The sequence below is a fragment of the Podarcis cretensis genome (genome assembly GCF_951804945.1).
Source record: "Podarcis cretensis genome assembly, chromosome: 12".
Lineage (NCBI taxonomy): Eukaryota > Metazoa > Chordata > Lepidosauria > Squamata > Lacertidae > Podarcis > Podarcis cretensis.
The window spans coordinates 31477071-31494044 of record NC_137181.1 but is presented as its reverse complement, the minus strand read 5'-3'; the positions used below and the strand labels follow the sequence as shown (position 1 = coordinate 31494044).

Below are 16974 nucleotides of genomic sequence, written 5' to 3'. Positions count from 1 at the left end.
GCTGGCTATTATTGGAGAATCCAGCTAGTCAATTCTTATTGCTTAAGTGTCTCAAACTAGTTTGTGTGATGTGCTCCCTGCTATCTCAAGAGTCATAGAAAGCTTCCTAAGGAGATACACTTTGCTTCTATTTCCTGTGCCATTGCATGCATGTACCCGGGGAAGGGATCCTCATAGGCCACTGGTTTAATAATTCTGCCCGGCTGTAGCATACAGAAAGCACACTGCTGTCATTTCCCCCTCTTGCAGGAAAGAGGAGTTTGAGAAACTACACAGCATATGTATACCTATTCAAACCTCCTTTTCTTTAACAGTGTGGTCTGAAATAGCCTTTTGAAAGTGGTGTCATTGCTTATGGCGCAGCTGTGTTTTCGTTGCATGGAATGGAAGAACAGAATGCTTGGAAATTATGCAGTATTTTCAGAGATTTCCAAACGTCATGTCTTGGATATGAACTAGCTGTAGTATAGCTTCTAGTACAGCTTCCTGGGCTGTAACCGCCTGCCCCCCATTTCAAAAACTAGAGGGCACCAGCTTGAGGAAGACCGAATTAAAGAGATGAGAAAGCACTCTGATGGGTAGCAGTGTTGACTTGCAGCAAAGCTTCATTCATGTGTGAAATAAAAACAAAGAACCCCATTGTGTTGTCTTTTTCTTCCCTATAGCATCCAAGCCAGTGGACTACAAACTGTGCACAGGGCCAACACCTAGCACAACACAATTGTGCCATATTCCGTGCCCCATAGAGTGTGAGGTATCAGCCTGGTCTGCTTGGGGTCCATGTACCTTTGAAAGCTGTGATGACCAACAAGCCAAAAAGGGTATGTGCATTTTTAAAATAAATGGGTATTAGTTGCTTTTATTGCATACTGAGCTATGTTAGAATAATGTTTGAGCTCTAGGTTGATTTTGACATAAGCCTCGTATACAGATAGGTGGCCAGTGCCACCAAAATTTGATCAGAAAGAGACTTCCATGTTTGCTGCCAAAATTAAATAGGAATTCAAACAGGCATTACTGCCTTAGTTTCAGAACCTTAAGGCAGTACTGTCTATCTGAATTCTTCTTTTATTGTAGCCATTGTTGATAATAAGGATTTCATTGAAGGGGTATGTGTTGAGGACGTCTCCCAACCAAAGGAATATATATGTCCGAGATTTAACTCTTTATTGTCAAAGGTAAGACAGTCGCTTCTACAGCTCTGGACACTGACCCACACCAATCTAGCGTCTAGGCAGCAATTCCCAGGTCCGCGCCATAAGGAGAAATTGCAACAACTGGGGACTACTCTCCCTCCAGCAGTTTATGTACATTCCTCCTCTGGGCTGCACACACATAGCTAGAGACTACATGGGCTTGGAAGCTGCTTCTGCTCTTCCCACTTCAGTTCTCTCCTGGTTCTGGGAGACAGTGGTGCAGGGGAGAGTGGGGAAGCACCCGGCCCTTAACTGCACTGGCCTGCCTCTTCCTCCAGCTCTGAAGCTTCCTGTGCCTCTGAAGCTCGCCCTTCCTCCTGGCTGGTACAGGAGACCACAGACTATTGCCCCACTGTGTCCCCATAAATGGCTCAGGACTGCAATACCTCAAGGACCACCTCTCGCCAAATGAATGGCCCCAGACCCCTGTGATCATCATCTGAGGCCCTTCTTCATGTGCCTCCTCCACGAGACGTCCAGAGGGTGATAACATGTTGACAGGCCTTTTGTGGTGGCTCCCTGTTGGTGGAATGCTCTCCCCAGGCAGTCCCGCCTGGTGCCTTCATTATATATATGAAAACATTTCTCTGTATCCAGGCCTTTGGCTGATTAAACAATTTATGGCTTTTTAAATGTGTTTGTGGGAGCAGGGTGGAGGGTTATTGGTTTGGGTTTTTTATGCACTTTGTGTTTTCATTTTGTATTTTTATGTGGTAAACTGCCCCATGATCTTCGGTGAGAGGTTTGTATAGAAATAATGTTAAGAAGCAGCTGCAGTACTTTGGAGATCAGTAGAGGCAAGTCAGAAAACAGGGTGGACTCGCCAATATTTCAGAGAAGGAAATATTTCTGCAGAGAAAGTCACCTTCACTCACAAACAGAAATCCCCATGGACTTAGTTATGGCATTCTTGACACCATCCATCTGGAATGATTTGTTCTCACAAAATAGCCAAGCATTCAGCTTCCAAAGAAATATTTTGCTCTTCAAAACGTTTATGTGTACATAATAAAACCATTCCACTCAGCGAATTGCAGGCACATTGCAATGGTTTGCTCCAGGAATTTACAGTAGCATTTTAACTGGAGCTGCACCTGAGACATGTCAAAGAGCCAAACTAACCTTGCAGAACAGTCAAACGCATCTTAAACACCTTAGTCAAGTTCACCTACAAAGCACGGGTGGGAAACTCTACACCAGAGGCAAGTAATCTGCCACCCTCAAGATGTTGCCAGACCACAGCTCCCATCATGCCTGACCATTGGGCCATTCTGCCTGGGGCTGATGGGAGTTGGAGCCCAACAACATCCAAAGGGCTACAGGTTCCGCACTCCTCCTTTCTACCAAAAAAGTTCATGGAGAGTGGAACAAAATCAGCCTCTCTTCTGTCTTACCTCCCCAACCCATCTAGCTTTTAAGTGTCCCACAGCCCCAAGGCTGAGATACTGGAAGCGAACTGTGATGGGGATTGCTGGAAACCATAGAGTGGAGAGAAGGAAGCAGTCTTCCTTCTTCCCTGTGCTCTCTTTTTTCTCTAAAGAGTAGACTCTACCTATTTTATATGTGAATGGGACAAGCATCTGTTTAACATGCTGGCCCCAATTGTACCACCTTCATGCTGTTGTCCCTTCCTCTGACCTACCAGTTTTGCAATTTCTGATTCTTAGTCTGCACCTGCACCCCACATTATTGTTGCATCCTTTCCTTTCCTTTCCTTTCCTTTCCTTTCCTTTCCTTTCCTTTCCTTTCCTTTCCTTTCCTTTCCTTTCCTTTCCTTTCCTTCTGTTGTTTCCAGGGAGATCTACCCCCATCAACCTGTCTGCTGAAATCAGATTTGCACAGGTTGCAGGGGCTGGAGTATGCAAGAAAGAAGCTCTAGGTTAGTCACCTCTGTTAGGAATGGGGAAGATGCAGGAGCCACAATGAGGACCCCTGAAAACCTGACGTAGATCTTATTAGCATGGCCCATTCCTAAATTTATCACAGTAATGGAGGCCAGATCCAGAAATATTTTAATCTTCTGACTAGTCAACAGTGAAAAGTCCCTTTCAAGGCATAACTGCTCACACACCCACATACAATCTTACCCTTCCCCGCCTTCACATTTCAGCTTCATTTTGAACACAGCCATTGTACTGTAACTTTAAAATCTATTTTTTCTTGAGGCACCTTGAGGCAAATAGTTGAAGAGAGGCATAATTCATTTTACTTTTACTTATTCTCTTTCTGTCTTTGCCTTCCTCTGTTTTGGTGGGCTCCTCTTGCCTTTGGATTTGGAAGCAAACTGACCTCTGGAGTTTACTTAAACCTTTTAAGAAACATTCTGCAGGAATTACAAACTTCCCCCCTTTTTATTTGCTTGTTCCTATTTGCTACTTAATCAGTACAAACTCTCCCCTCTCCTCTTTCTCATTTTATATTTTTTAGGCTGCAGTCCTTTATTACCTCCGCGGGAGTAAGCTCTATTGGACTCAGTAGGGCTTACTTTTGAGTAGACATATATGGGATTGTAATGTACGGTACATCATTCTCTTTTATTGATAAATATGTATATTTGTCAGCTTTTTAAAAACCCCACAAACACTTATAATTGTGATCCTTCTCTTTCTCTTACCTATATTTTGTGTTTCTGCTTCTCCTACACTTTTATTCCATTCTGTTTCTTTTCCTTCAGATTCAGTTATTCTTTTTTTAATGGCCCACATTTGCCTCAGAGCTGCCTCACAAAAAGCTAAATATATTCCAAGAACTAAGAGCTGAAGCCTGGCTACACCTTGAACTGAGCGCTGAAGATCAAGGTTTTATGCCATGCCTGCTCTTCAGTCAGAATTGCACTTTTCTGGATTTTTGGGTCATTAGAGACTTACTTGAGCAGCTTTTCTCCTCAGAGGTAGAGGATTAAAGTTTAGAAAACAAAGGCAATCTGAATATATTTGTTTTATGGTTGATGCTGTCAAATACTAAATCACATTTCCGATGTCAGTATGTAAAAATATGGCAAAAAAGCATGAGGTGGGAAGAGCCTTTCCCCCGCCCATACATTTTAAAAAATTAAACCTCCTGTGACTGCTTTCATGAGACAGGGAGGGCAAAGGTCAAACACACAGGTGACCAGCCTCACACATGAATTCTCTTCACATCCTCAAGTATATGAAAAGTATCTATATAAACAGAACAGGCAAATGTCAAGGGGTAACTCCAACATTATGCAACTTACCCAGCGGCTGCACTTGAAATGTGTTTTTCAGATTTATCTAACACACACACTAACACTAACACTTGAACACACAATGCAAAAGTCAGCAGTTCACTGGCAAGAGTTCCAAGACTTTCAAGGATTGGATATTTTGTTATTTCAGAGATGTTAATTACATAAAGTCTTGTATTGAACAAACATGTCACAGCTGTCTTCAGGAAGCACTTGGCAAAAACCATACAGTTTAAAACGTGAATGGGAAATGATGATTATACCTCGGGCATTGAAATCGCTGTGATAATTGCTCCTTATTTCTCATACTCAAGGTTTCAAACTAAGGAAACGTCGCATTACAAATGAACCTACAGGAGGCACTGGCAACTGTCCTCATCTGCTTGAAGCCATCCCATGTGAAGAACCTTCTTGCTTTGATTGGAGGATAGTACGACTGGAAGACTGCATTCCAGACAATGAGAAGGAGTGTGGGCCTGGTACTCAGGTGCCACAGGTGGTCTGCATCAACAGTGATGGTAGGCTGATCTGCCCATTTTCTGGGGTTTCTCATTCATTTATTTTGGGGAGTTGGTGTTTCACAGGGGAAAAAAGAAGGGAGGGGGAAGAAAAACCCCAGTCCTCTTGAGTTCCTATGATGGGCACTAGGATCCTGCGTGTACAGCAATGGAAATTTTATTTTTATTTTGGCTCGAGAAGCCAACTGTTCTCCCTCCAAATTGCAAGTGCTGGCCCATCATTGTGGTACCGTCCAGTAGAGGTCACCATGTTAGCTATCCCTGGAATAGACAAATGCTATGTTTTGAACTGTCTGCTGTTTTTTTTAAAAAACTCAGATAGTAATAATAATAATAATGAAGAAGAAGAAGAATTTATTATTTGTACCCCGCCCATCTGGCTGGGTTTCCCCAGCCACTCTGGGCGACTTCCATAGAACCAAAAAATACACTAAAATATCACACATTAAAAACTTCCCTGAACAGGGCTGCCTTAAGATGCCGTTTAGGGCTTTAAAGGTGAGCACCAGCACCTTGAATTGTGCTCGGAAACGTACTGGGAGCCAATGTAGGTCTTTCAAGACCGGTGTTATGTGGTCTCGGCGGCCGTCCCCAGTCACCAGTCTAGCTGCCGCATTCTGGATTAGTTGTAGTTTTCGAGTCACCTTCAAAGGTAGCCCCACGTAGAGCGCATTGCAGTAGTCTAAGCGGGAGATAAGTAGAGCATGCACCACTCTGGCGAGACAGTCCGCGGGCAGGTAGGGTCTCAGCCTGCGTACCAGGTAGAGTTGGTAGACAGCTGCCCTGGATACATACTGAATGGAAGAAGAGGAAATTGTTTGAAGGAAATGGGAGATAAAAACAACCAGCTGCACGCGTGGAATTCTGCACTCTGGTTGTAGTGTTCTGATTAAATAGTGGCTATAGATTCGAAGCAAAATTTACTATACATGTTCCAGCAATGGATGTACCATAGATCTTGTACTATCAGAAAGTAAAGACTGGGTTTGGATTAGTTCAAATCACAAACAGTTGGTGGGTTGCCAACATTCCTTTACATGTGCCAAATTTATGCTGATGGAACAGCAGTGTGAATGAGGGGTGGATGTGTGTAATTGTTGACAGGATGGTAGGGAGTTATCAGAAATGTGATGTGAACTCCCATGCTCATTCACTATCTGAGTTGCCATTTTTATCATGCATTTTTGACAGGCTAATTTTCACTAGTGTGAAGTGTCAATGTTTTCAGTATTTCTTTAGAAGATGGAGGTGGAAATAGAATCGGTAAAAAAAGGAAAGGATAAGAATTTGCTTGGTAGATTGACTCACATTTTCATTTCATATTTTTTTTAGTTGAATAGAATTCAACTGGAAATTAATGTTTCCCTCTCTGTCCAAATGCAGATTAATACTAATCTGTGGGCTATTGTTCCTTTGGCAGGTTAATAATATCTTAAGAAACAAAGTGTGAGGGCATGAGTACATTATTTTTTTTTTTTAATCTACATGGGGCTGCCATTGAAATTGATGATGCTGGGTTGCACTACCCTCCTTCCTTTCATCATAGGAATAGGCTTGGGTTGGCTATAACATGTGGTTCAGCCCTTTGAAGTTGGTTTGACGGGTCATGTTGCGGAACATTTCCATGGGCAAAGGAAATGCTATTGTATCATGGTTTGAAAGGGAAATAATTACATCATATTGATTTTTCACAATAATTGCTATATATGGGAACATGCATGTATAACATAATAATTGCTATATGGCAATATGCATGAATGTCTTCTATTAAAAAGTTAATTTGAAGGAATAGAAAAAGTGGATGGGTGGAGAGATGCATATACACTCAGGGCTTTTTTTCAGCCAGACACCAACTCAACAACTTAGGGTTGTCCGCCAAAAAAAAGTGGGAGTTCCTGCACCTCTTTTTCTAGAAAAAAGAGCACTGTATATACTTGGATTTGCACAGCTATTTTCGCATATGTATCAGCCAGGTGTAAAGGTAGGGAGTAGTTTTGTTAGTAATACGATAGTGTGCTCCAAACTGTCAATAAAATGTTTTTAAAAATGACAGTGCAAGTTGTGCGGCAGAGCCAGAGTCTTGTAAATGCTTCAGACAGATTGAAGCGAGAGGTCACCTGGTATGCGTTTAGCCGTTACACCAAATGTTATTTTGTAATTAAATTGGGCAGGGGGAATTGGAGTTGATTACTTGTGCACACAGAGCTGTATCTAGTCTTGCACTGTGACTCCAGATTTTGCTTTATAATTGAGTTGGGGCTCAACTGGGAAAACTAAGAATTAGAGTGTAAGCTTTATTTTCATGTAGCTAGCTGAGCGCATCATATGTCCTTTGCCTAACAACCCTGATTCTCCAAGGTGAGTTTTATTTGTATGCTGCATTTCCACAGTTCAAACCATGCTCAAGGCAGCTTGCAAAATGAAAATAAAAATACATAACTACAACATAATGAAAGTAGTCATAAACAATAAATAGCATATTTAAAAATACAAAAACAAACTGAACAATTTTCACACAAATCACAAGATCTAAAACAAAGATATAAACCCCCACTCCCACCAGCAGTAACTGCCCACTCCAATAACAGTCCCCAAACATCCTAGCCAAGAGTCTGTTCAGCAGCCTCAGCTATTGTAGCTGGAGTCAGTCAGGGCTCCTCCCTCCCAGGCCAGGTGGAAAAAGGCATGCAAGGCGACTAGTTGGAGCTCTCCAGGGTCTCTGGCAGAGGCAAGGCTTTCCCATGCCTTTCTACCTAATCCTTTTAAGTTTTTGATCTTTAACTTTTGCCCCTTCCTCATATGGCCATGCACATCAGAGTGTGGCATACCTTTGCACCTGCAATAACATCAAATACAGCAAGAAAACACTTCCACAGTGTGGGACTACACATAATAAACATGCAGCTTGCTATACAGCGTATACTCTTTTGGCAGTGTTCAACAATGTTGTAGCACAAGGACTTTGGGCTGTGCAACGGAAGTCACCATCTTCTCTCCCCTACACCCCCCCTAGATATTTTCTGGGGGCTCCCCCAACCCTCTGGAGCAGATAGGGCAGGGGGATCAGGGAGGCAAGCAGGGAGAGGAGAAGGAGGGGAAGTTTTGTTGTGCAAAGTGAAAGCCTTGCACTAGTCATGCAGTGGTGTCCAAACTATTTCCAAAGAGGGCCAGATTTGATGAAATGAAGGGCCATGGGGGCCAACCAAAGGGCCAACCAAAGTTGTTGACCTTTTTTAGGATTGAAGTTGTTGATTTTTACCCCAAATTTGTTGAGTTTTTTTTAAGGATTGAACTGCCACAAGGGCCAGAATAAACCAACTGGCAGGCTGGATTAGACCCCCCCAATGGTCTTTGTACATGCCTGGGGAAGTACTTGCCTGGGGAAGACACCATTTGGTTTTCTGGCAGCACCAGGCTTGTTGTAGTACATCATTTATAGGAAAATGTCTGCACAAATACTAGTGAAAAGTAGGCGATAAGTCTGCTCTCTGATGAACATCCACATTGGGCAGGAATGGAGATATCTTCCTAATTGTTCAGCCACATTACTACACGACGAGGTGATGGCTATAGCTGTCAAATGCTGTGTGTCTCAAACAACACTCACAGGCATGCCAACCCTTTAAGTCATAGCTTGTCTTGAGATTTCTCGGGGTTGTTTAATGGCAAAGCTCAAATCAAATTACACAGTCCCGAGCTTTCATTATAAAAGAGGACATTGTTAGCCCTTGAGATTTCCAAGGGAAGGATGATGCAGCTGACGAGGAGGCTATTAGGGCATTGCCTTTCCGCATGAAAGTGAGTTAACTGCCTTTCTCCTTCTCATCCTGCTGCATACAGTGTCTTCAGTATCATCTTTAGGAAATCCTGCGTTTCTGTGCATGGTTCAATGCAAAAAAACCCAAACCCAGGCATTTGAGAAGTTTGGTGAAGCTGGAGCTGAGAGAATGGGAAAGACATTGCAGAACCACCTGCCACGATTGCTTATTCTGCTGTGTTGGTGTGTCATGGTTGGCACCTCCTTCCTGCTTCTCTGACAAACTGTAGGATGACCAAAAGAAGGAGTTCAGCATTAGGGTCTCCCCATAGTTCTGATAGGTCACCAGATAGGGCAACAGCATTCAGGACTGTAGGCTCCTCGTTCTCTCCCAGCCAGCTTCTGACATGAGGCATTTTTAGGAAAAGTAGGGCAGTAGCCAAATGTTAGAGCACTTGCTCTGTATGCAGAAGGTCCCAGGTTCAATCCCTGGTCTCTCCAGGTAGGATGAGGAATGTCTCCCCTCTGAAACGCTACAGAGTGACTGCTAGTCCATGTGCACAGAACTGAGCTAGAAGAAGAAGAAGAGTTGGGATTTGATATCCCGCCTTTCACTCCCTTTAAAGAGTCTCAAAGCAGCTAACATTCTCCTTTCCCTTCCTCCCCCACAACAAACATTCTGTGAGGTGAGTGGGGTTGAGAGACTTCAGAGAAGTGTGACTGGCCCAAGGTCACCCATCAGCTGCATGTGGAGGAGTGGGGAAGCGAACCCGGTTCACCAGATTATGAGTCCACCGCTCTTAACCACTACACCACTCTGGCTCTCCAGGAGGACCAAGGGTCTGACGCGGCATGAGAGATAGCTTCATGCATTCCTAAGTTTTGCTTGCTTTATCTGGTAATTTTAGGAGTGCCTTGACTGTATAGATGGAAATCCTTGCATATCTGTGAACGTGCTTCCTGTAGGGTGCAGTGCCTCACAAGTGAAGCAGTCTTTAGTTAAAGGGAATGTTCTTAGTAAAAATGGTACCATTCATTGACAAAGTACAAATAGGAAGTCTCCTCTTTGAAACCCTGGAGAGCCACTGTCTGTGTTGCTTTGAGCAATGGCCTCTGTATGCTCCTGTATAGCAATGACGGAGGTTAGGGAGTTGTGCCTCCAAGCCCTTGCATGGTTTATAACTTCCCTTCTCTAACAACCATCTCTAGTGGTTTCAGATGCAGCCAGTGCGAAGGCTGGGGCTATGTGCAGACTGTCTGCTTGGACGTTCATTAAATACTTCGCATAATTGTCCCGTGCAGCGCTGCACAGCACCTAACAGCTGTGAAAGAGAAGAGGGAGGCAGGTACAACAAGATGCATAAGTTCTCAGTTTGTGTGAAGGAAAGGATCTTGGCTTAAGACTCCTTGGCTTAAGATCTCAGGTGGCTCCTCTTTAGCTCTCCTTTCCCACAGCTAGTTACACATACAACTTAACTCCGATTTAAACAGCCAGAGTTTAAAACCTAAACCTGAAACAACACCTTATCAAAGACTCATAAGTACTTGAAGTGTCCGTGCATTTCTTAGCCTCCTTTCCTGCCCCAGGGTTCTTTACTACACACTGCAAGAAGCCAGTGTGTTTTACATCTCGGGGGAATGGGGTGCTGCTGTACGGTAACTTCATTGCTTTACTATCAACTAAGCCCATAAAGCAGATCAGTATCTCCTTTTTCCTGCTCTCTGCATCATTTAATGTGTTTGAAATATAATTAGCTGGGATATTATGTTTAAACCTGAGGTCTCTTATTTTACAATTAGGCTCAAATAGCAGTGTCTGTGGGGGGTGTTGTGTATAATTAGGGATGAGCATGTCTATTCAATTTGTTGTAAAGAGAGGAGCCATTACAGCCATTCAGACAATACCGGGATAATAGATTTATCCTCCAGCGTTTCTGCCAGAGGCTTGTGATTGTCATTGCCTTTCCACAGTGCATGGCAGTAATCAGAATTTTAATTCAAGCTGGAGGGGAAGACCTGACACTTAGTACCCTAAGTTGTCATTGTCTAGAATATTATATACTCCTGTGCATTTTATTATTGTTGCTATTATTAAAAAAAAGCAGAACTTCTCTCCTCTTTGCTGACAAGGGAGTGCTGGGGATTTCTTTTTTAACTTGACTGCTCAGCCTTTAAATTTAGAGCAGCTGCAGTTAAAAAGAAGAAGAAAAAGCAATTCCCCCCGCTGCAAAATTAGATCAACGCCGATCATAATTCCTATCACATGGATTAGTTGGCTAAAGGTCTCAGGTGATGGGTAAAGACTTTTCCATGCTGCAGATTAACCTTTGTGAACGGCAAAGGTACAACAAATGTAAAATGTGCATACAGAGATTAAGCAGCATTATTGTAGGGGTTCCTTTTTGCCCTGAAATGTTTTAGGTATTTCATTTTGAGATGGCTTAGTGGCAGTGCAAGGGGCCATCTTGACTGCTGTGATAAGTGTAGTGCTTCTGTATCCACTCTGCTCAGAAACAGTACAGAAACTGCAACCTCTCCCCACCTGCCATAAGCATTTCTCTGACTGAAATAATGCAGTGAAAGATTCTGTATTAACATTGCTGAGGAATACATAAATGTAGTAACCTAGGAAAAGAATAGTTGCTTATCTTAATTCCCCACCTCACAAGATGGGGATACCAGGACCATCATATAGTACAACAGTGGCAGTTTATATTGCTGCAGGATTCATAGCGCAACTTCTCCCACCACATTATTATTATTATTATTATTATTATTATTATTATTGTTGTTGTTGTTGTTGTTGTTGTTGTTGTTGAGATGGCACTTTTCCAGCTGACAATGTTTGGCAGTATTATAAATCGAGCCCCATTCTCCCTAGAAGTTATTCTCTGAGTCAGACTAGCTTTATGCAGATGTTGAGCTATGTGAAATCAGTGTATATAGGTGAGAGACAGAAATTTCCTCCCTCAGCCTTTGCACATTCCATGAACATCCTTCACAGATCCCCTAAACACACAAACTGTAGGCACATATGCTGAGCTGCCTGCTCAAAAAAACTTGCTTTTATCAATTCATGTGTACTGGTTGTATCATTCACAGCAGGGACGGGCAACTTGTGGCCCTCCAGATGTTGTTGAATTCCAACTCATATCAGCCCCAGCCATCATGGCCAAGGTTGAGTGGGACTCCATTATCTGGAGGGCCACAGGTTCCCCACCCTTTATGTGGCGCCTTTGCAGACGTTACAGTGAATGAGGACCTTCTTATCCATCTTCTGTCCCTTCAACCTCCACTTCATGCAGCCTGCTAGGGGGAATAGAGGAAGGAAAGTAGCTCAGTGGTAGGAACACATGACTTTGTATGTAGAAGGCCACAGGTTCAATCCCTGCAATCTCTAGGTAGGATGGGAAAGATTCCTGGAAAGCTACTGTGAAATGAGTGTAGACAATATTGCTCTAGAATGGACTTCATGTTCCTTGCTGCTGAGATCCTGCTCCCCTTTCCCCATTTGTGTTCTCTATATGGCTTTTAAACCTCTACCTCTACCTAGGGTTAAATGAGATTTTGCACATGTGTTCAGCAGACCAAGTGTCCAAAGCTAATTGCTTTAGAGACAAGTACACAGAAAGTTTTGATCCGGTTCTCTGTAGAACTCTCACTGATTGCTCCGCATTGAATAACCAAGCAGCCATCCATTTGGCTATCATCACCTCTACTGGGATCAATTCTCTTACTTAAAATATTTTTTATAAGCATAGAAAATAATACAAAATACTTAAATTACATATCTGTTTAAGTATGTGGAGAGGTATGCATACATTTCCCTAATTGTGATTCTTGTCCCCTCTCCAGATCCAAATCCCCTTCCCTTGTTCCTCTGTATGGTTTGCTTGTTTCTCCATGGGGCAGTTAGTTTTCCAAGTGACTCTGCTATAGTTGCAGATGAAACGGATTCCTGTGGACTATATGATAAGGTGCACATGCATCAAGTGTGCATCATTACAACATTACAAGCTGGGACAGAACTACTGTACAACAGATGACCTGTTTCTGAATGTTTACGGAGAAAGCTTGTGAATATCAAACTGGTTTCTAATCAACCCTGTGGGAGTTTACCCACCACTATTTTAAACAAGACAGACAGAAACCAAGGATGGGAAAGCAACGATGTGGGAGGAAGGCAGTGAAAGACTGTCAAAAGCGATTTGACTATACCCATGACCTGTCTTCTTTGATGGCCCTTTTGCTAACGTAAATGATTTTCTTAAATGGTATTAAGCCTTGGAAATACTGTGCTGATGGATGAATGATATTTTAAAAATCCATCTTATTAGCCTATTATTTCCTCTGTAAGCCTGTCATGTTCATTTCCTTCACTCAGCTCTTGCTCGCTTATTGACCTTTAATCTAGACCACAATTTTTGTTGAGTTCTTATTAGTGTGAAATAATTCTTTTACCTGCTATGGAATATCTAAATCCTCAAGAGAACATCAGCTTCCTCAGCAGCAAGTTTAAAGACCTGATATATGTGATTTCAGTATAATGAACATCCAACTGTTGGGCAGCTCGCGATCCGAGGACTGCAGAATCTAAGACATAGTTCAACATCTTGACTGTAGAAACAATCAAAGCACCAGGAAGAGATTATCCATTTTATAAATTAATGCAAACAAGACAGGAGTTATAGGAAAGCTGTTCAATAATGTGTACAAACTGTTTTCAGCTGAGCTGTTCATGAAACATAGCCCCCTAACAATGACTAACTTTGTTGAAACTCCAAGATTATTATTCTTTTGTTTCTTTATTTAACATTAATAAGTATGTTGTTTCATGGTGAAACAGAGTTTAGGTCCCAAAACCTAAAAGTCGATGCAATTAAAGAAGGTAGCATAGAGACAGGACATGATGGAATTATTTTGATCTATTATTCATGCTCATGTCTTGCTGGATGGTTTTCTTGCCTGAGTTACATTGCATCCACGTTGTATTTATTGGTAGAAACGAGCCAATGTAGCAGAGATAGGGAACCAGCTGTTGTTGGACCCCAATTCCAATCAGCCCTGGCCAGCATGGTCAGTGGGCAGAGATGGTGGCAGTTGTAGCCCAATACATCTGGAGGGTCCTGGGTTCTTTATCCATGCAATATATTATCACACACAGTAGTTAGAAACACACTAAAAATCTACAGTTAATAAAATATTCTAAATTTGCCCCTTCAGCATTTTATATTCCCCTTGCTCTGCTTTATTTAAATTTGGCCTATCGGTTGGATAGATTGATCTGTTTTGGTTCCATGACTCAGATTGATTTTACTCCCCTGCCTGTCTTCAAACTTAGTTCCCCCCCTCCCACTTTTCATTTTTACCAAAATGACACTTGATTGACTCAAGCCATGGGAGCAGCTTGCTATGCTTGACTATGATCAATACGCTGGTGTTCACTGGTCCTTATCATTCCCAGTATGACTGAATTAACAAATGAACCCTGAAAATGTTTCAAGTAGCTGTCAAATTGCACAGGAGAAGCCCACTGATATTGGACGCAAAGTGCTGTGCTGTTTCAGTGCACACCACCTGTGTCAGAAAACATTGACCATGGCACCATGCTATTTGTGTGAATTAAGAACTTAAACAATGCCGGTAACAGCCAAATCAGCAGTTTCTTTCTCTCCAACGGTTTCTGCTTCTTACAATGCTAGATTTTGGCTGCTGAAAAGATGTTACTAAATAACATATGGTGATTTTAGGATGCTAATTTTTTAAAAAAAATTGAATAAAATAAATTTAATAACCATGTTAATGGTGTTGGGCTTAATTGACAATTGGTTTGGCATGGTATTAAGCACTGTTTAGTCCTCATTTTTATTTTTTATGTATCTTTGATCAGGCAGGGAAGTTAATGCTTCTCACCCTGTTCCAAAGACTAGTTGCTCAAGCTTGCCTTCCTCTTGCGCAAGGCTGGTTACAATCCTTCCTGTTAACTGATGTTGCTCTCTAATCATGGAAGTGCAGGCCTGCATCATCCTCTTCCAGAGGCTTTGAGACCTAATGAGGTCTCAAAGAAAATATCCTGGCCATGTTATATAGTGCTCTAGGCCATTTAGATTCTGATTGCAGCATTTCACAAAGAAGAAGTTAGTAGTTCTACTCCATTGTTCCCTTTCCTCGAACTTCTCCAGCAGAAAATTCAAAGTTGAAAGAGATCATATTATCAGGGGAGGAAAAAACAAGTTATCACAGCTTGAATGCCTGAGGATATTAGATTTTAAAATATATTTTCTGAGGTAACACGGTTATGGAAAGTGTTTCACACACTTGCTTAATATATATTCTGTATATAGCTGGCAGATGGTGCAGTATTTTACAACTAAAAATACTTATTTTTTAGATTGGGAAATACTATTCCATTGCCTCTTTATTTTTTATCCCTGTTTGTTAAATTTAGACAGTGTCTACATGAGCATAAGCCTGATTGATGGTTGTAATATAAATGGAGATACATATGATTTCCCATTAAGATACCTGAGAGTGGATTTGAGAAGATATTAATATTGCATCCCAAATGCATAACCATTATCTTAGAATGATACTGTATGCCACAGCATAACCACATGGATCTGTTTTGTGTGTGTGTGCACATGTGTGTGTAATTTTGCTCATTTTTAAAAGTAAATGAAAACCAAAGCTGTATCAAATTCACAAAAACAATGCATAATATATACAGTATTATTAATATTTCTGGAATCAGTACACTATATAGAATGAAAAATGTATTTAACAAGACTAAAATCTGTTTAACAAAACAACAAACAAGACCTGCTGGACAATGAATGAGCAGGTTTATTTAGTTCTCTTGGATACCAGCCATGTATCCAAGTAGGAAACAGAACTCAAACCCTTATGACTATATGAATTGAATTGAAAATGAATGGGGAAGGGGGCATGGCTTTTGTTGCAGCCTAGGTAAAGGAAGCAAGCCCTGGCATTGCTGAAGGGGATTATTGGCAACCAAGGTACTGAGGCCAGTTAAGAATGGACCAGTCTGCATAGTGAAGGCACCAGTGACTAGTAATAGCTAATAATGCCATTGACCCACCTTGGACGTTGTTCACCACCATTCAAGTGTAGTCACCCTTCAGTAAGAACAGAGCTTCCTCCCTATCACCTGTCCTCACCCAGTGGTAATGGACGATTTAATCCTCTCTCGCCAGCACTCTGTGGACAGACTTGTACATGGATTTCCCACATTTCCTTTCGTTCACGAAGTGCAGGAAGCAGTATACAAAAGAATACTTACAGTAAAGGGAATATGCTACTCCTGAACAGCCTTTAAGTCCCCACCTAAGTCGGTGGGAGGAACTGTGTGGAATTTCAACAAGCCCTTGTTGTGGAGGGGGGATACTTTTCCTTCCAATTTTTTCGTCCTGGCCATGATTCATGTGTGTGGCAGTGAGACATAGGAGTAGAAAGCAATTATTCTGCTTGCTTGTGAACAGTGCTTCTTCAAGCTTATAGATCTCTTAGGGATGGAATATATTACGGCCTATAATTATCTTTCCCTCCTTATAGTCTATTATCCTGGGCACAATATTTCAAGCAGTAGGGGATATTTCCTCATATCATCACAGTCGTGCTTGGTTCTGTATACAGAATTATCCTGATTCTGCAAATATATTTTGAGCCTATAATTGCCTGATTGGTGGCATTTACTATGTTGGTTAAGTCTGTCAACATGTGGCAGACATGCGTCAGAAATCCTTAGCTAATTTTAGCTTTCTGGCCTTTAGGGACACTCACAGCCCCTTCATGCTTCATGGTACGCATTGCGAGGTACCATTATACATGCAACAAACACATAATGTTTGCTCTCTTCCTCAGGTAGGATGTCATGAAGTCTGCAGTTCTGTAATTGTGACAAGAAGTGAAGTTTAAACAAAACCTGGTTACACTGTTTTATTTTTTTCTTGCGGCACGCAGACAATTTGCCATTCAAAGAGAATCACAATCCCTGTTAAATATTCAAAATTAATGCTCTGCAGTGAACATAAATACAATCATTGTTTTTAATTAATGTTATTGAAAACAGCAGTGTTTGTGGAAAATTAATGCATCAGTGTCCTGAAAATGTTTTCTTTTCTGAAATCAGTCAGTGTGAGGAGGTCCAAACAAAATGTCACATGTGACTGATTTTAGCATAGAGACATTTATTATATTTAAACAACTAGGAGGGGGGGAAAATATCCCAACCCCACCAGCAGATGTAAGAAGAAGCCCTTGAACATTTGCCTTAAT

At 41.8% G+C, this 16974-nt stretch overlaps 1 protein-coding gene across 4 annotated transcripts in view; it reads left to right on the top strand.

The window, feature by feature from the left end:
* THSD7A (thrombospondin type 1 domain containing 7A) overlaps positions 1–16974 on the top strand; it is a 220362-nt gene that overhangs the window by 107002 nt on the left and 96386 nt on the right. For all 4 annotated transcript variants that reach the window (XM_079948229.1, XM_079948231.1, XM_079948228.1 and 1 more), the window contains 2 exons: positions 666–821; positions 4719–4922. In XM_079948229.1, the coding sequence (XP_079804355.1) occupies positions 666–821; positions 4719–4922 (360 nt within the window). The remainder of the gene's footprint in view (positions 1–665; positions 822–4718; positions 4923–16974) is intronic.